Raw genomic sequence first — 20,589 nt, 5'->3', positions numbered from 1 at the left:
GCGCTGCTTCTAAAGTTACGTTTTCCCACGCTGAAAGTGACGCGGGCTTGAAAATTCTTGATTGTGGGGCCGTTTCGGCGCAGTTCGGCGCAATTTTTGCAATTTTTATGCTTTTGGAGCAGCTTGGCGCAGGAAAACGGAATCGTATCAAAAATGCGCAATATGCGCAGCTGTCTCACCCCTGTTCTTCGGCCGGTTCCCGCTTGCTGCGCCCGCAAAACCAATGGTTTTCTGGTTTAGAATCTTTCAAAAGGTGACCGATTTGTTACTCTCTCATTTATTGTTCCCCGGTACGTGATTACGCCTTCATATTGAACAGCGCAAAAAACGAGACACAAAGAAGAGACTGCACAACACGAGCGCTCGTGTTGTGCAGTCTTTGCATCTCGTTTTTTGCGCTGTTCAATATGAACCCCAACCAACTAGTCCAACTCTCCCTTTTGCTGATTACGCATGTTTCCATGCAGGCGCTGACTGACACAATTGATGCCGCTGTGGTTGCGTTTCCTGTTTCAGGGACTAGCAAAAACCGCTTCAGTTTCGTTGGCGATAAAAATAATGATTATAAGGTTTCAGACTTGTCTTTGCTTTCCGGACGCACTCACAACTACACAATTTACTTCAGTGCGCTCACCCGCGCAGTTTTCTTCCAAAAATTTTCAACTACGTTGGCCGTCCATCCAATACTATACCTCAACTCGCGTGATTGTCCGGGTTCCTTTACTATCTATAAAAGCACAATCACGATTTCCTACCTCACGTTCCCCTCAACTGTACAGCTGACGTCACTTTAAGTCAGCCAATGAAAAGTCTCTGTCGTCGACAAAACATGGCAACGCAGCGATGTTTGCTAAGCCAGAGTTGGCCAAGGTTCATAGCATCATACCGTTTCAATTGTGACGCCGGCAGCTTGTGAAAGCGAACATTGTTTCCACTTTGATAAGTTGTACAGCACTGTCTGAAGACGCATACGGTTGGCACAGCGAGGATTAAGCCACCCAAAACACGCCGTAAAACACAACCTAACAACCCCAGAAAAAAAAATTACACCATCTTCTCGTAGGGAACCCTGAGTAGTATGCGAAGCAGCATGGGGTCGATGCAAGTTCCCATTAGTTTCAGTTCGTCGTTTCCGTTAAGTTGAGGTTCATAGCTACAGTTATATTTACCGTTCCGTTTCCATTTAAGCTACAAAAGTGGGAGCGGAGTGCGCGCACGCGTCATTTATACCGCGGAGCTACAGTGGCGCCCCAAGTGTAGTATGCAGTGCTTACCGTCGCGCCTGTAACCCTTCACAGTATCGCGCGTGGAGCCGCAGGTTCGTTGCGCAATCCCGGAGAGGAGAGGAGGAATGCCAGAGGGGAGAGGAGCGTCGAAGAGGAGAGGAGGGGGAGGAGGATGCGCATGCGCAGTGCGGGTGTAGACGCCGCACGGTGGAGGGAGGAAGTGACATAGCCCTGACCATAAGCTGCTTCGCATCTAAAAACTGGGATGCTGCACCGTGCAAGCGAAGGCAAGAAATTACCATCAATACACACGAAGGAGCCCGGATGTACTTGAAAAAGAAGCAAGGATATTGTCATGTGGTCGTGACGTCGACGAAGACAGCAGTCAGCACGTCAGAACGCCCGTCAGTCAGAATGGGCGTGGCAATATCAAGTGCTATACTTGCACAGTATACAACTGAGAGTGCAAAAGTTGCTGTGTTATTTGTTTCTTTTCTAGGTTCCTGTAAATATATCATTTTAGAGCAAAAGAAAGCTAACGCTGTCTTTATAACTTCCATCATCATGACGTCACACGTTAGTGCCTATGTAGGCCAGTAGTGCCGCATAGTCGTTTAGGAGCCCAAGAAAACTACGATTTCAAACGAGCGTCATTAATTATAGACTGAATATTGGCATGTCGAATCCTCGTTGAAGCAGGGAAAATTACAACCGGGCAGCTTCACTCTCTTTTCACCTCTAATTCATGCTCATATATCAAAATTAGCCAATAGGAGCGCAAGGAACAAAATAGACATTTGCCTAAAAATCCGGTCTCTAGTTATGAGTAAAGGTGCATGAGACACGTGCCAGGTGACGAAGAAGATACGATGGTATGCGACCCGAAGAGAAAAGTGCTCGGTGGTGTGCAGCACCGAAGTGCGAGGGTATGCGATGGTAGGTGACAAGGTGCACCAGAGTGGAAAGATGCTCTATGGTGTGAGCGACACGTCCATGCACTCGACTGGCGGAGAGAAAGCTCGTGGCATGCGACCAGAGCTGTGGTCAGAAACAGAGGAAGGAGGAGTCAGTATTGTCTGCATGGCACCAATCGACGAAGGTGGTCAAGCCAACAATGCACTGATAGCAGTGGGTGCCGGGTTGTGAGGATGCACAACTATGAGTCTGTGGTGTGGACACTGATCTTGGCAACAGCCAGGTGAGGCTGTTCGGACTCATAGCAGCCTCGTTACACAGTTCCCGGAGCACCTGCGACACTCCGCTTTCACGGCAGAATGGACTCAACCCACAGAACAATCCCCAGGAGATTTGCATCATTTGGGCCAGGATGTCGCTTTGAAGCAGTAGCCAAGCGTGAGACTAAGCCTAACCTACAAGCTTCGGTGGTGACTGCAAAGGCAACCAGGAAACTGGCAACGGAGACAAGCAGCTCGTTAGGTTGCTACTGAGCAATAACGTCTGTAGAACCTCATCGAGAACAGTAATGACGGGTACGACGTGACGGAATCGACTTTGGTACCGAGCCAATCACATGAACAGTAAGAATGTTCGATGAGGGCAGCGACTATGAAGCCATGGTAACTAGACTGACTTTGGGCTAGGAGCTGCACCTAACGTAGAGTTCGAAATGATGGACTGTTAGCTCACAAGGAAGTTAGCTTAGACATTGTTAATAGGCTATCCTTACATGGGTTTTTTGTTTGTGTAAATTTTGAGTCTATACTTGCTGTGCAGTGCTGGAGCATAAATTCATTTGCTGTTCTACCATCGTCTCTCGCATCTCTCATTCCATCCACTGCAAGTGCTCACAAGATTCGTGACGATGAAATAAATGTTGTTGCACTGTTTGTGTAAACGTCTGGCTTGAATTCAGACGCACAAGAAATCCCGGTGTGGCTGTGAAGTGTTTTGCAAATATTTGAACTTTCTAATAGTGCTTACTATTCGATTCGATTCGCATCAAAATTTTACTATTCAAAGTATTCGAATTTCCGGAAAATAAGTACAACGGTTTATGAAAACGGAAAGTAAATATAACGACAAAAAATTGCCGTGCAGCATGCTTGGTTTTGCGTTGCTGGGCGCCAACGTGAGAAACTGCTAGCCGCTTCCAGCGATGCTGTCAGCGTCGAGCTTGGCTGGGGGGCGGGGGTTCGCTGCCGATGCGTAAAATGCCCATCCACGGTTCCGAAGAGCCAACAGGCGAAGCAATTCATTGCTTGCGACGAAGCACATTGAGGCTAGTTCACTTTCGCATGTCCGCAAGCGCGATGTTCTTGCCCACAAAGTTCGGATTCGTCTCATACGTCGGCGCTGTGAGCGGAGTTAGGCCTAGCCACAACTTCGAGCAGTAAGCTCGAAGTTGTGCTGATAAGCTCGAAGTGCTGATAAGCAAAACCTCTAACTGCGGCTCCCATGAGTCAATGCTATATACAGTCGCTCCAAGACGTGAATCTGCGATGTTCACAACGTATGCAGCGCACTATCGTAATCTGATGATTGAGCTTCTGCCTGCAGCTGCCAAACTAAAGCGTAATTACATTCTAAATGATCGTCAGCTCGTGAATACAGGACGAGTGCAAACTAATTACTAAGTAGCGCGATTTTCGACAGCCGTGACCCGGGTATGTGCAAGTGGCAGACGACGCTGCCCCGGAGCGAGGATCGCACCAATGGCAAGGCGTGCTAGAGCAACACGGCGGACGCAGCAAATCGGAGGCCTCGAAACGAACTTGACACATTTGCTTTTTGTACGCTTGTTTCTGAACGGAGAACCTAGCTGAAGCAGGAAATTTGAAGACAGAGAAATGCTCTTTTCAACGAGCCCAAAATGGTGGCGCCCGGTTGCGCCACTGCGGAGCTAATGTATTTTTAAAAGGGCTGCTTTTTTTTATTCTCGTGACTTCGGCAGGCGCAACAAATTTTTACCGCACTCCGATATAATTTTCAGGGAAGATATTTTAGAATCAGAAAAAGGGCTACAGAAACTGAACATGTCATTTAACATTTTTTTTTTTTAAACGATACGAAATACTCCTTATATAACAGACAAAATCCTCTTTACTAAGAAGGTCGCCTTTTTGTGATTCCGATGTCACTTTATAGAAAAAGCATCTGCCACCACCGCTTCGTTCCTACCTTTATTTTGTTGCATTGGTGGCACTTTGGGACAATAAACTGTGTCAGGCAAAGAGCTCGTCCCTGTTACCACTGGCCTGAAACCCACCGTGGCTGCGACTCAACGAGAACCACAGGTTAGGGGTCCAGCTCTGACTGTTAGGGCTGCTGCATAGCGCTAGTAGCGAGTAACTACACTCCTCTAGTACATGGTGGGATCCAAAGACTGGACAGTTTGCACGCGCAGATCTGTTTGTTGCAAAGTAACCTGGCGCCCAACGTGAGGCCAATGGTTAAACAAGACGAGTAGTTTGTGTGAGTGACTGCCACCACACGAACAACGATGGCAGCAGATGAGGCTGACTTTCAGCCACTGTACACGCTGTCAAGGGTGGCTGCCAACAGGCAACAATTCGAAGCGGCGGTAACTGCTACCGCACAGTCTGACCCTGCGGCGAACATTAGCCAAGAAGATCTGATTAGCTTCGATGAGGGTGGCGCTACATGAGGCCCTCCCTCCGTTAGATTGTCCACTCGATGGCGCGAGGCACATTACGCCGAGCCCTTTGTCCGAGTGTGCGGAGAGCAGGGAGCCACAGCAGCATACCAGCTCAACGCATTCAGCTCCTGTGCCAGACCTTACTGGCCAGAGCGAGTCTCCGCAGGTGTTAAGGGATGCCTTGCGCCTGTGGGGATCCGAGGCGCGCCCGAAGCCACTGCGCGGGCATTTCGCCGTTCCGCGAATTCTTTCCCTCTCCCGTTCTCCCGCGACGGCAAGTGGCGTCATCTTACGCTACGCGCCGGCTCTCGTGGTGGCACTGCCCGCGGTCTTGGAGCCGCCAGATTCGGCGACTGACGCGCATGAACGCTGGGACGAACTCTCTCTCTCTCCTCAGCCGCTGGGTAAGCACGTATTTCCTTCTGGTCAGATGTCCCCTTTGGGAATCGCTGGACTGTAGCCTGCCTGGGTGCCTCGGCATCCTCGGCGGGCGTGTTTACCTCAGTGTTAGCTCCGGTTCGTACGTTAAGCCGAAGAGCGGTGCCTAGTGCTCGTGCGCGGTCGTACCACGCCGAGCCGCACTTGCCGGAGGCCCACACGTACGGAGATCGCCGTAGCTCTCGCGACTAGGCCCAGTGGTCATCGCGAGAGTGCGCAGCATAGCCGCGAGGGACCTTTTTCCTGAGCGGTGTGTCAAAGCACACCATTGCCAGCTGCAACATGCTCGCGGCCCCCCTTGGTGTATCGTCCACGCGGGAAGCCTGTTGCTTCCTCGTGCCCCGGGAGCGGACGTGTACTGTGTGTGTGTTGGGGTGCCGCCGAAGGCAAATGAAGTGTTTGTGTGTGTGTTATCTCGAACATTGTGTTTATGCCGCGCGGCGCTCAACGCCTTTGCTAGCTGAGCGCGCGCGGAGCGGTGCGCTAAACGTAAGCAGGCGACGGTAGACGCGGCCCTATGGCTCGCTAAGCCTGAACCCACGGTAGTCTTCGACTCCAGTGAGCATCGAGGCTACCACACACCTTATTGAGACTTTGATGGGTGTCGTGCAGAACACTCTGCTGAGGCCTAGCACAGCTGCGAGACCAAGTGTAAAGGTGGACTTACCCACCTAAAGCGGGCATCTTGACACGGTCAGTGCCAATGATTACCTCAACCGCATGCTGACTTACCAGCAGGCAACGGGGTTGTCCGATGGCGAGATGCTAGTTCCAGTGTCACTGACTGAGCAGGCTGCCCGGTGGTTCCAACTTACTGGCCACCGGTCAAGCACGGTGTCTGAATTCCAAGCGAGGTTTCGCGACGAATTCCTACCAGCTGATTACCAGTGTCGCATGCAGCGCGAGTTGGAGCAGCGTACTCAGCATCTGAACGAATCCTTGCTCGAGTATGTGAGGGCGATGGACGAGCTCTATCATATTGCTGACGCCTCTGCTCTAAATTGCGAGAAGGTGGAGAGAGTCACGCGACAAGCGCACCCCACTTTCGCAGCATATTTGAGAGGAGGCAAGTTCAGGGATTTGGACGAGCTGGCCTCGGAGGCAAATCGCATACAGGCGGACATACTCGCCTCACGTGTGTACAGACCACCACTCCCAGCGTCGCAGGCACTTGAGCCACGATGCACGTGGAACGGACACAACATTAGCATCCGTCCACAGGGAAAGGGTGTAGTTGCCTTCAGTGACGGGCACTCGAGCAGCGGTTGGGAAATGTCTGACCGGACTCTTGACCCGTACACGTACGCCATGTGAGCAGCACACGCTGCCGATGGCCGCCGAGGTACGCAGAATCAGAGTCGACATACCGACCCGAGGACGCTAGGGCGGAGTAGTGCGCCCGGAAGGGAGCATCCGATAGACAGGAACGGTGGCTGAACGGCGCGAGGCACAGCACGCCAAGCCCGAACACGGCCGAACACCCTCGGCTATCGCTGCAACGAGCCAGGGCATTTCGCCCAAGATTGTAGGCAACTCGCAAGCTGAGAGCATGCACTTTTGGGAAACGAGCGGGGCCACCGGTGATCAACGCTGTATGGCCTGCGGCAAACAAAGCGGTGCTCAGTGAGACACACGAACTCCTAGCCCCACTGGCTTGTCGTTCTCGACCACCCAACGACACGCCAGTGCCACTTATTGTGCTAACAGTCGCCCGGCGCAGGTTTTTTGCGCTGTTTGACAAGGGAGCAAGCGCTTCCCTCTTTGGCGACGAAGTGTACGACCATCTCTGTCAGAGTGCTGTCCGGCTTAGATTGAGTAATGTGACTTTCTGGCTCATCAGCGGCACGGTGCAAGCAAGTGCTGCCACTTGGTTAGTGGTGCAGTGGGAGAAATGGGTCAGGCGGCAACGCCCAGCTTACCTCCCCGGCCTGTCGGATCCTATCATTCTTGGTAAAGACTTCCTCGCCAAGACGGGCATTGTTATTGACGTCTGCAACGGAGGATATAGGAAGCGAGCATGCAGCACCCTGAAACCTTTTGTTTTCTGTCAAAAAGTGTCAGAGACAATTACGTTCGACTATGCTTCACGTGCAGACTCACCCAACAATTGCCCAGAAAAGTCACTCGTTTCTGCAGGGTCGACAAACCGACCCGCGGAGAAAGGACACGCCGGAGGGAACGGCTCCCCTCACGCACGTCCCCCATCCCCCACTGCGGAGCCCCTGTGCACTGCAGAGCGGGGTGAAAGGGAACACCCGCTGCTCAATAGCTCAAGCAGTTGGACAGTGGAAGAGAAAGCTCGCCTCTCATCGCTTCTGAATGAATATGCCGCCATATTCACAGAACAGCCTGGCTGCACTGCGCTAGTTATACCCCGGTCACACTGGCAAGTTTAGTGTCATTTTGAGCGAGTGCACTTACACCCCCAAAATGGCACTTTGGCAGCGCGCTGCTACACGAGAAAAGGAAGTGCACTTTGGAAATGATTGTAATGGCGATGGGTACTGAAGTAGCACAACAGGTATTTGTTATTTCAGGCAATGTTTCTTAAGTAATACTGTGTTACAGCTATAATCGGCCGTTAAAATAAAATTTACGTACAAACGCGGCGGCTGCAGCCATTGCACGGCGTGCGCTGGGCATGCCCCTGGTGGTCGGGGCTGTAAACTGCCCGAGAACGAGAATAGCAAAGTAGTTTTTTGTATTATAATATGTTTTAATGCATAAGAATGTTCCTAATAAAGAAAACAATAGTTCAAAAATGCTGTGAACTCAGCTTCGGATAATAACTTATTTATTTTCGAGCCACTGCTATCGAGGCTAGACACTCCATCTCAGCGAAGTGAGTTTGGCGAACACACTCGCCGGCAAGTGCGCTTTGCAGCGAGTGTCACTAAACGTTCCCGTGTGACAGCGTGCGAATGGCACTAGCGGCGAAGTGCACTCCCTCAAAGTGCACTTAAGTTGCCCCGTGTGACAGGGGTATTAGGCACAGAATTGAGACAGGCGATGTTTCTCCATGGAAATGCAATCCTCGGCAGGTGAGTTTGGCTAAGAGGAAAGCATCAGAGAACGCTCTGGACGAAATGCTCGATACAGGCGTTGTCGAAAGGTCAGAGAGCCTGTGGGGTTTTCCCGTGGTGCTGGAACCGAAAACGGATGGGACAACCCGCCTTTGTGTTGACTACAGTCGCCTTAATGACGTAACACGCAAGGATGCATATCCGCTTCCTAGCAATCCCTCGATCATGTCCAACGTTGGCAGAGCGAAGTACTTCACTACGCTCGATGCTAGCAGAGGATACTTTCAGGTGGAGGTAGATCCCCGTGACCGAGAGAAGACTGCCTTCACTTGTCACAGGGGCCTTTTCCAGTATACCCGAATGCCTTTCGGTCTTGTCGGTGCACCTGCGACATACCAGCTCCTGATGGACCAAGTCTGAGGTGATGCAAGGTGGCGCTACGCTCTTGCTTACCTGGACGATGTCATGGTATACTCACGAACCTTTGACGAGCACTTACGCCATCTCAGGGACGTGCTGGAGCGTCTAAGGTCGGCGGGAATAACGCTAAACCCGACCAAGATCCAGATTGCCGAAACCCGAATAACGCTACTGGGTTTCACATTGGATAACGGTCGCCTTCTGCCATGTGATGACAAGGTTCAGGGATTACTGGACTACCCATCACCGACAGACATAGGTGGACTAAGACGCTTTCTGGGGCTGGTGAACGTTTATCGTTAGTTTATCCCAGACTGCGCCGCACTGCAAGCCCCCTTGACACTTCTGTTGAGGAAAGGTGAGCAGTGGAGATGGGGTCCTGAGCAAGAGGAGGCACTGCGCAACCTCGTTAAAGCGCTCGCGGAAAGCACTGAATTAAGGCTAGCGGATCTGAGTAAAGAGTTTGTGATCCAAACAGACGCCAGCGACCTTAGCCTAGGAGCGGTTTGCTCCAACAGCACGAAGGTGGCTTGCGGCTGGTAGCTTTTGATAGCTGCTCCTTGACTCCCGCAGAGAAAAACTATTCCGTGATGGAAAAGGAATGTTTGGCAATCATTTTTGCCCTGAAAAAATTCGATTACTATATTGATGGAGTTCAATTTGTTATTGAGACTGATCACATGGCACTAACTTGGCTTAGACGCCTAGGGGAGCCAAAGCGGCAGGCTTGCACGATGGGCACTTTTCCTGCAGCAATATGACTATACCGTTCGCTACAGGAAAGGAAAGAGCAACGTTGAGGCAGCCGCACTTTCGCGTGCGTCCGTTGACCGTGAGAAGAGTAACATTGCTACTCAACTCACCTTGCCCGAAGTCATGCTCGAGAGCGACATAATTGTTGCGACGCTCGATGTTGTCACGGGGGGTTACATTAATACCCATCCTGACACATGTGAAACCCAGTCTAAGAGCAGAGCAACTGCTACACTGCTCGACGGTGAGAGTTCTCACGGAAGGGCAGACAAACCACCTTCAATTGAGGAGAGTGTTAAAGGGACACTAAAGGCAAATAACAATTTATGTGAGAATTAAAGCTCAATCTGTGACGTCTAAAACGGCAATATTATCAACAGCAGTGCCATACTTACCGAGAAATTAAGCTAAATGTATCACACAATGAGCGCCACGAGCGGCACATTTTCAAAATGATCCCAACGACGTATGAGAGTCTGCCTACAATTAATCACTAGTAATCAAGCTAGCAGCAATAAAAAAAGAACCTTCGGTGCATCAAGAGACGTAATAAAATGCCGTTTGTTCGTTTCTGTTTGATTTGATTCATGGAAAAAAGAACCTGAACTTTGAACTTTATTTCGCATCTATACATAGTACAGATAACAGATAACCTCCTTGGCGTTGCCATGGGGAATGGCACGCCTGGTTCAAAGGTTCCGTTTTTGCTGAACTGCGCTTCGCCCGGCATCGTGCTTCGCTCACGCGGTCGCGTCTCAGTGGTAGTTTCGGTATCGCGTACTGCCGCGCGTGTTTTGCGCTCTTGAAAGTCGCTCTAACAGAAAGTTCCACAAAATGCCACATGGATGTGATGTTGCCGGATGCCCGAATGGTGCACGCCGCCAGTGCAGCCCGCCGCGCGTAATGGCGGGCAACGTTGGGCACGGCAGCAGTGACGTGTGAAAGACTGATTTGAGGCAGGTGATTTGAAGTGCACTAACACGATGCGGACCACTAAAACGTGATTTTATTTCAAAATAAGCACTTCTTTGGCCTAAAAGAAGCACTATGACGTTTCTGGACCGCTATTTCAACAATCAACGTCGACTTAATATTTGCCTTTAGTGTCCCTTTAACCACTTGCACTGCGTCAGCGGGAGGATCCATTTTGCAAAAAGCGGCGGTGCGGCCACGGCACATGTTGACGCAGCTGGTATTGCTGTTAATGCACGGCGCTCTGAAACAGCTGGTAATGCTGTGAGCGCGTTGGATTCCTACCTGCTTGACTCTGATGGCACTTTGCTGAGATACATTCCTGCGGAGAAGGATACACGAGTCCTTCAAAGCGGTGATCCCATGCACGTTGAGAGGAGCACTATTGCGCTACTTTCACGATATGTGCATCACTGGGCATGCAAGTGGCCCTAAGACATAGCTTAAGTTGTGCCGCTTTGCTACCTGGCCAGGCATGAAACGGGATGTAAGGCGCTACGCCCGCTCATGCAATGTGTGCTAACGCGTGAAGCCGCGTGGTGGACGACCGCCCGAGCTCATGCCGCCGATCTAAAGCCAAACACCGTAGCAGATTTTGGCTTGTGATGTCATTGGACCTTACCCAAGAACACTGAGAGGAAACCAATTCCTTCTTGTCGTCACATCACTTCACCAAGTGGGTGGAACTGTTCCCCCCACGAAAGCTGACGGCACGCATTATCATGGAAAAGCTCATCGGAGTGTTCACGAGATTCGATTATCCAAAGCAGTTAATTACGGACAATGCGTCCTATTTCACCACCAAAATTTTTGTCGACCCTTGTGCAGCCCTGGGCCTTAAAAGAGAATAACCACGTACCACGCCCAGGCAAATCCAACCGAACGTGTAAACCACAGCATCAAGCACATGCTTGTTGCTTTTGCGGGGACGCACAAGGATTGGGACAATTGCGTCCCTGAAATCGGATTTGCTGTGAGGACGACCGTGAACCGCTCAACTGGCTTTACCCCCGCCACTCTCAATTTTAGGAAAGAGCTGCTGAATCCCGCATAACATACTCAATGCAGCACGGAACTGGCTGCTTCGTCAGCACGTGCTGATTATGCAGCTGGGCTGCGCACGAAAGTGACGGAGGCTTTGTGCAAAGCACGACGGAACCTGAGCACTGCTCATGGGGAGCAGAAAGCGCAGCATGACTGCTCTCATCGGGACGTTCAGTACGAAGTGCGCGACCTGGCGTTGAAGCGCAATCATGTCCTAAGTGATGCCAGCAAGAAATTCTCAGCTTCTCTGGCACCGAAGTGGATAGAACTGTACCGGGTAGGAGAGACTGTCTCTTCTCTCGTGTACAAGCTGACGGACTTGACGCTAAGACCGATCAGCGGACTGCTGCATGTCTGTGATCTCAAACCCTACTATGACAGAAAAAACGAGTGGCCCGAGGGGCAAGCTCCCCCACGCCTGCAGGCAGTGGCATCCGATGGCACGGCTCAACGTGCGACGTTACAACTTGCGTTCTCGGCAGAACTAACTCTGTCCAGTTCATATTGTGCGTGATATCGGACGGGACGCTCCTCTGATATCTAGCATGCAGCCTTCGAGAGCGAGCACGCGCTTGCTCTTTCGGAGAGTAAGAGATGGGCGAATTAATTGTTCGAGTCACAGATGACCCATCGGCAGCATTTCAACAACAGCCAAGCAGAAATGACTGTTTTCGCCGGCAGATGCCCAAAGGCCGGTACTTTCAACGCACGCATTCCACAGCAGAGAGCGCAAACGCCAAAGCCTGCAGCAACACCCAAGGTCAAGGTAAAATGAAAAACAGCAAAACAGCTTCCAGACCCGAACGGCCTCGGTGGAGAAGAATTCACGAAACCATCGCACAGCCCGACGAAGAGCTGCGGACCTGGCGACCGAACTTCGGAGTCCACCCATTGTACGAGCATTATATCCCGCTGCTCAAGAGGGGGGTTGCAGCCGGCTCGCCGCAGGCGTCGGGCGAATTTTGACTCCACACGCCAGCAGCAGCAAAGACTAGGAGAAATGCGAAAAGGAGGGGAACCATTCTGCCCACCAGAGGCAACGGCTGATGAGCGCCCAAGTCAACCCTCCTGCGCCGACATGACACTCTCCTGGCGACGCGACCAACGCAAATCAAGGTGGCCTGCAGTCTGGCACTGAAATCCATCCAGCTGGGTGTCCCCTTTGAGCACCATGGACCGCAAAATCCGAGCGAGCAAGCGACTCCAGAGGCAAGTCGAGCCGATTCCGACCGAGCTGCCTGAGTTCCTGACAACTGTCCCGACGACTGTCCTGACAACTGTCTTCAACTGCCAAACTGCCCTGCATTATCACTCACCGACACCTTCTTCCAGCTCGCCTGGTGACTGCCCTTTCAGCGATAATGGTGATCTGCGTCTCCGTGCGGCTCCCTCATCGACGCGGTCTTCGCCGTGTTCCTGGTGGAGCCGCTAGCCCCCCTCTTAGAAAGCCCCGGTGATGGAGGTCCTCTTTTTTGGCTAAAGGGCTCAATTAAGGAGGGGGGGATGTGGGGTTGCACACGCAACCCGTTGTCTTCAACGCGGCAGCGCCTCGGCTTCGTGCTACGTTTGTACGCGCAGTGGCGAGGGGGGTTGCGTGGGAGAGGGCACTGTGCCACTCCCGCGGCCCTTCGCGCCCTGCTCCCTGGCCGAAGTTGAGATGCCCCGTTTTTCCTCCTTGCCCTTTTCGGGGGGAGATTCCTCCTCTCAACCCGAGGAATGCACGTTGCTTTCTCGGGGGCCTCGGAGTTTTCGGTCTTGGGAGGTGTGACTGACCACATCGGACCCAAGCCCTGAGCACCGCCGCTGCCATCAACCTTTGCGGCGCTCCGGCCATGGAGTGCGATGTACCGCCCCGGACCGGAGTGCAAAAGCCACGCAAGGTGAGATGAACAGTTATTCCCTCGACGTGTGCTTGCTATTTTGTCAACGGTTGTTTCCCCCAGTAGTGCGGAACACTTTGCCGCTGAGGTGTTCTGTTAACTTGATGTGCTACTTTATTTGTTGCAATTGGCAGATATGTATCTGAGGTGAATAAACACCTTTAGTTGAAAGACTTGTCTCTGTCCCCATTGGCCTGAAACCCACCGCGGTCGAGACTCAACGCAAACCGCGGGATAGGGGGTCACAGCTCTGACTGTTAGGGCTGCTACGTAGAACTAGCAAGAGTGACTGACACTCCGATAGCGCACTTCGATAGAGCGCGGAAGTGATCCAAACGAGGGACAGGTTCACACACGCGGCTTGTTGTGTTCATGTTTCAAATAAGAACCCCTATATTTCCAGCCACCATCACCCCCTGCGCAACGCCCGGTCTGCCTCAGGGCCGGACTGCGAAGCCACGAGAGGGGAGTCCGAGCCTTATCGCTCTCCATCTCCTGTGCTTCCCATTTTGGTGTTGTTTTAACGTTGTCATGCGGAACTGCTCTGCCGCTTCGTTCCTAATTTTTTGCTTTTTTTTTTTCACGCATCCAAAAAGGAGCCTGGTGGTGCTCTTTACGGTGCCGTCTTCGAGTTCGTCTTCTGCTTCAACTCATGCGTTATGCCATGCGGCCCTCCGCACTGGTCGTACTGTGCTGCTGCATTGTTGTTAGGATGTCACACATGTGCTGCGCTCTGAAGGCGTGCATTTATTGTCTTTTTTTGATGAATCAACTTGGCTTGGATTGCGACAGCAGCGCTAAAATAAATGCATTGACTGCGATTACAGCAAAACCAGTGTTCTGTAATCATATAATAAGGCTTCATTTAACCACTAGCACGCTGAAAACGACTGTTTGATTCATTGCAATAGTGTTCAGCGAAAATAATGTAATCCTACAGAAATCACATGTACTTTCGGTTTTAATTTTTATCGGCACTACAATCGTCATCGCGTCCACCAACCAGTGTTGTGGGCATGTTTCACGGCAATGGAAGAAGACCGAACGCAGATCGAAAAATTCTGTTTTAAAAGTTTCTACTCATTTCCAGAGAAACCACTGCAAGGTTGGACACTTCAGACTGTACGCTTTCTATTGCGGTAGAAAACAGAAAAGCAATGAAGGACGGTAGACAGTCCCTTTAAGGTCGCTTCTGGATACGCCTCGATCACGGGCGTATTATGGGGTCGTTACCTAGACAAGCCCAACCAACAGCTCAATATACACCGAGTAGCTACAGCTAGTTAACAAGCTCATCTTGAGATGCGGATATTCTAATGTTTTCAGCCCGTGGAAACTTTTCCTGGTCGACACGCAGCTCAAGGTCTCCTCCCTTTGTTTGCGGCACTTGCAGTCACAGGCCTCGAGCGTGCAAGAAGTACACGACATAGCTATCTTCTGCATGCAAAATAACTTTCCCTTGACGTGAGTGTTCATAATAACAGCGGCACATCACCAACTTCACTTCATTAGAAAAAAAAAAATATGACACACATATTGCAGCCTTGAAGAAGACAAGTCCACCAGTCGAAACATCAGCTCCATCACATCCCCTGTTTACGAATTTTTGTATCTTCTGACGGGAGGCGTCGGCGCTGTTTTGGTTTCGTTGTTACATGCAACCAATTTTCGAACACGTCTTACCGGAAAGAAGATGCACGTTAGAATCAGTTTATTTTTTACATGCTGAGAATAAAGATTCACTTATACCTCCTCCAATTAAATGCTTAGCTGTCATTTTTAAAGATAATTCAGTCTACCTTCCTTGGAGATGTGCAGGGTTGTGCCACAGGCTTATCCAGGCCGTTCGTGCCCTTTTTTTTTTGGAGGTGTGTGTGGGGGGGGGGGGGCAGCACTGAGTGTCACTACCGATATTCTTAGTTTCTCAGTTACCTAGCGGTTTTGCTTGATAGCCCCTCAAAGTCGTACAATTGGGGTTCCACTGTATCTGGTTTGCGAATAAATTGCATATGTTGTGATTTCTTGACTTTCAAAGGCTTTATGCCCCCTTAAAGCGACCCTGTAACACTTTTCTAAGTAGCCATGGAATGGCTTCACTAAAGGAGCTTATTTCCTCACCAATCGACAACCGCAAAAATTTTTAGAACCCATCCAACACGAGCGGGTTTACAAAGATTTGTCGCGTGCTGTAACTGCTTTCTCTCTTCTATCGGAGAGAGAAACGCTGCCGATCGGAGCTTCGACTACCGATCGGCAGCGTTTTCTGACCATGCTGAAAAAGTGTTGCAGTGCCCCTTTAGGGACAATAAAATGGGCAAAAAGACTCACCAAACATGCCTGTCAGAGCCATTTGGTGGACCTTGCGCGTCTCCACATCTTGGCACTTGTATGGAACACTTTGGGGTGGTGAGATGTCCCCTGTCCCAAAGCTACAATCAAGCAAGCATACACAATGCACCAGTTATTGAATGTGCTTGGCTGGATACATTGCAGCAACACATTAAGCCACTGCTCTATATTGTCAACCAATACAGCCCAGAACCAGTGTGAATGAGTATTCTTACAATGTGTTTTCAATTTTATTCAATGCCACCAGGTGCAAGAAGGCTCTGCCTACCTGTCACTGCATCACAAGTGCACCAGTCAATAACAAACCATAACTGCAAGTTCGAACTTATGGCTTACAAATATATTCCATACTATTATCACAATTTCAAACACGAATGTATCCAAGCAGACTACAATGCATCCTCGGTTTCCATAAGCACAACATTTATCGACATTGTGATGACGGAAAGGAAGCATTTATCACAAGGCTCAGACAAGCTGTTGATCACACTGTCATCCAGGGGTGAGACTGCTGAAACTGAATTGGGAGCAGTTTTTGTAGCAGCAAAATTTAGATTTTCGAGCAGAACAATGTCTTGAGCAGTTAGTGGCATTAAACATGTCGTCCTAAGAACTTGAAAAAACAAATTTTTAGCAACTTGGGGGAACACGTACATACCTAACACTGAATATAATACCCCTAACACTGAAACATCCTTTGGAGAAAGTTTTTTTTAACAGATTATCGCCAAGTATGAACTACACAACCTTTTTACATACCCCGCAATCTAACTAGCCCATGTAACAAACATCAAATAATTGAAAAAAGGTTCTGATAACTAGGTTCAATTGAAACATTAAACTAGATTCAATTCAAACATTAAAAAAAAAAGGAACGAAAAAGCTTCACACTTATCAGAAATAAAAAAACTGTGATTACACAAGGATTATAGTTACACAGCAGCAGGCTTCTAGCATATTACTGCTTTTAGCATATTACTGCTTTGGCTTTTTGTACGTCTGCTTATTTAGCTTTTCAAGATTCCAAAGAGGTTCCTGTAGGTCAGTGTTACTCTTTGTCAGGAGAATAACACAATAAGCGCCTTTAACTATCTGCTCGGCCACGTGGTTGGCACAGCGTCACATGTACTGCACGCGTTTAACAGACGACAACAAAAGCACGCTGCACCACCGTTTGCCACCACCTTGTGCGGGACCAGATTCAACAGTGTGGCGTGGGTGCCACGAAACTTCGCCGCACTATCTCGTCAAACGCGTGCGTATGGCACTGCAAGAGTAGCGCCGCTGTAGGTGTACTGTTTGCTTTTGTTGGGGTACGACACAAACGCGCTTCGCATCAGTCCGCTGCCGGCTATTCGTGCAAGATCACTAGAGCAGGCATTCTCAAATGTTCTGGCCTTGGGGAACCCCAACGGCCTTTCCCGGAGTGCCGTGGAACCCCTAACTCTTTCTTGGGCATGAAGACAATCGTAAATGGGGGGGGGGGGGGGGGGGGGGGGGGGACGACGACGACAACACCTCTTGAAGCGTGCAACCACAGTATTAGCATTGGCCTGTTCTCTTTTCATTAGTGTCGAAGGCCACCACCATTGATATAGAACTCCCGATAATACGTAGAATTGCGATTTCCCCCGCGACTCGCGTAAAGCGCCTGTCAACCATATACACATACACTGCATGCTTCAGGCCCCGTACAGCGTCAGCAATGTGTTCACATGAACGAAGCACTGGACCAGTGCCTCCTCTATAACTTTCAGTGCCTGGTGGATGGGGAGGAGAACAAAAGGCGCGACCGTCGGCGCGAGTACAACCGGTCACCGCCAGGCGCCGCCACCCAAACAGGGTTTCGCGGTCTTTCGCTCGCTGCCCGCGCATCACTTGCGCAGGTGCGGCTGCTAGTTTCGTTTCCCGATTTTCTCGACTTCAGGATATCTGAGATGCTGACAATGATCGGTAGAAGCAAGGCCTACTCGACCGCTAAGCTCTTGAGCTCTTGAGACCGATTGAGTTCGAAACAGCAACACCTCTCGGGTGACTGGAACGCACGCACACCGGTAGTCGCAGTGATCTCGTTAATGACGTCGATTTCTTTTTCAGGGGGCATAAGAATGTCATTGTTGAACTGTGCGTTCCGTGAAGATCTTTCATTGCAGTGGTAGCAAAAGCACGCGTAGCACAAGTAGTCCGTCTCACTGGCAGTCACTGACCTTTCGGGCGTTAAACGTTTCTTCAAAGCGTATATGCCTAGGTCGGTAACTCTACGAAATTTTGGCTTCTTTGCAATAATTAAAGGAGTACTGACAAGATTTTGAGACATCGAAAAAGGGACATTTTTTGTTTCGTTGGTTTGCAGTGTCAACGCTGTCCACACACTGGAGTCGGAGAACACGTATAAAATATTTTAATTTTACTTTGAAGTTTTCGTCGCTGAGCATCTGCAAGCCAGCTCCACTGCAAGGACATTATCCCGACGAGTCAAGACAGTTCCCCTGAGTATGCGAGTTCTGCGTCCTGCATGCAGCCTAAATCGCAGAAATCACTGCCAGGGTCACAGGACGACAATTCACTCATCGTTGTTTATGTGCACCACGAGCAGATGACGAATTTCGTGTCAGTACTCCTTTAAGCTTCTTGTGCTTCGAAAGGTAGTCTCCACAATACACTCATTCCGAGCTATACTTTCTCGCCATGAGACGCACAGGAGGAGTAGAGTAAGAGCAAAGCACAAGAACTATCCGCGCCGAATGAAGCGTGAACAGCGCTCTGAACGCGCGGCTAGTTCAGGCCGTCTGCTGCCGACATCTAAAATAGGCAAGCGCGTCCGGTTACCGATAGTTTTGCTTTTCTTTCCTTTGACATTCCATATTTTGCTTTGCCACTGGAGCGCCACGTTAATGCTTTCCACTGATCGCAACTGGCGCAGCGCAGTTTCTCTGGCAGCAGCGTGCGTGAAGCGAGCGCTCATAGCTCCCTTATAGAGTTTTCATCTTGCTTCTATCTCCGCCGTGTTATCAGCGCCTAGCTGCGATGCGAACAGAGGGCGGATAGAATAGCGAAGCTCCAGTGCACGTGCGTTCAAGTCACCCGGGAGGTGTTGCTGTTTCGAACTCAATCGGTCTGAGAACGCGGAAACGAGCTCTCACTGCGCCGTCTCTTACAACGAGCATCTCGGGTGCGCGCGCGCCTGCTCGGTAGCCCCGCGCTCGTGGCTGCTGCAATGACCAAATAATTTCAAAATTGACGTCTTCAGTGCCGGCGACACCTTTTTCGGTACCTGCTGGCCTTTTAATAAAAAAGCAATTCAATCCTGCCTGCATTTTATACACTTGCTGGGCAAGAAGTCGGAATTACCAATCCTTGCCCAAGGGTCTCATTGGAGGGGTCGTAACTATTAGTGCAACGACATTATGCTACACGTTTTCAATGATTATGAAAGCTGATGTGGAGGACAATAAGTGGACAAAGTTTAAGAAATATGAAAAATGTTTTTTTTTTTTTAATTGTCGTCAGAAGTTTTTATTGTCCGGTGTTTTCTTTCACTTAGCCCGATCATGTCTCTTTACAGAAAAGTTATATAAATATAAGATTCGGTAGTGTGGTAGATAAGGATGCGAAGAACGTAATGCGCAATTTTTGTCGCTCTGCTACAAGGATTTTTCGAGATAAAGACCTTCAAAGTAAAGAAAATAACGTCTCCTGGGACTATTTTGAGGTTTTTTATAAAAAGATCTACACTACACATCAAAACTAAAAATACCTGAGCAGAAGCAAAAACATGCATATATTTAGTTAAAGAAATTTCAGCTACCTAACTTTAATATATTTTGTGCAATTCATAACGAAAGTTGGCCAAAACAGTAGAGCGGATGAGCACTCTACTCCACCTCTTCGTCATTATTGATTTCCTGTGCTTCGAAAAAATTTTTGGCGGCAAAACAAATTGTGGATCTCTTTTTTCCACTCATCAGGCAATAATATATAAAATTTTGAAATAAATTTGAGAGGTCGACCAGCCATCGATTGTTCGATCTTACGTGGAATCACCCTAATAAAACTTTGAACTCGATTTTCTCCTCTATTAATAAACCTATAGTGATGGCGAAGTTAACGACATTAGTTCTCGGAGCACAATTTATCGATCTAAACCGATTCATTGTTTCTCTTTAGTGTCCCTTTAAACGCATAGTTCGAGAGGAGTGGCTTGAGGAAGTAAATACATATGAGGTTCACGTGCCGCACCCTGTGGTCATAGATGCCATCACTCTGGCATTTAAGGAGCCTTGATGCACAGAGGGCTGGAACTGTGTACTTTGTCAAGGTACTGAATGGCTTTGCCAAAGTTGGGTTGCCTTTGAGCGCACCGTCTGCAAAAGCTCGCAAAGTATCAAGGACAAAAAGGAGCTGGTCAGATGGATACAGTCCAGGCACTTTCTTTTTTTCGTCCGACTTGCACAGCGGCACGCAGCAGTACGACATCGCAATTCATGCAAGCTACGTGGTCACGACAAAGGATCAAAAAATCTTCCATCGCATTCAACTCGCTAAACCCAACCGCACGTCTCAAGGCAGAGCAAAGCAAACAAGCGCTCTAGGCCGCGCCCGCACCAGCACTACCAGCTCAGCGCCCGACCCTGTTTGCACAGCGCCACCACGCAGTCGCGGCGAGCGGGGGAAACGCAAGCGCCGACGGCCGCGGGAGGGTGTTCTACCAGGCACTGAAAGTTATAGAGGAGGCACTGACTGGACATACAGAGGCCTGTTTTATTTTTACTAGGGGTGTGCGAATATTCGAAATTTCGAATATTTTTCGAATAGCGCTTGCTATTCGATTCGATTCGCACTGGAATTTTACTATTCGAACTATTCGA

The 20,589-nt window shown here is 49.8% G+C and overlaps 1 protein-coding gene across 1 annotated transcript in view; it reads right to left on the bottom strand.

The window, feature by feature from the left end:
• Positions 1–20,589, bottom strand: part of LOC119384790 (transformation/transcription domain-associated protein-like) — a 946,434-nt gene that overhangs the window by 543,907 nt on the left and 381,938 nt on the right. Inside the window, 2 exon segments of the mRNA XM_049413130.1 lie at positions 4,453–4,463; positions 15,701–15,801. Of these exon segments, the coding sequence (XP_049269087.1) occupies positions 4,453–4,463; positions 15,701–15,801 (112 nt within the window).

The sequence above is a fragment of the Rhipicephalus sanguineus genome, chromosome 3 (genome assembly GCF_013339695.2).
Source record: "Rhipicephalus sanguineus isolate Rsan-2018 chromosome 3, BIME_Rsan_1.4, whole genome shotgun sequence".
NCBI lineage: Eukaryota > Metazoa > Arthropoda > Arachnida > Ixodida > Ixodidae > Rhipicephalus > Rhipicephalus sanguineus.
This window is presented reverse-complemented; position numbering and strand designations above follow the sequence as displayed.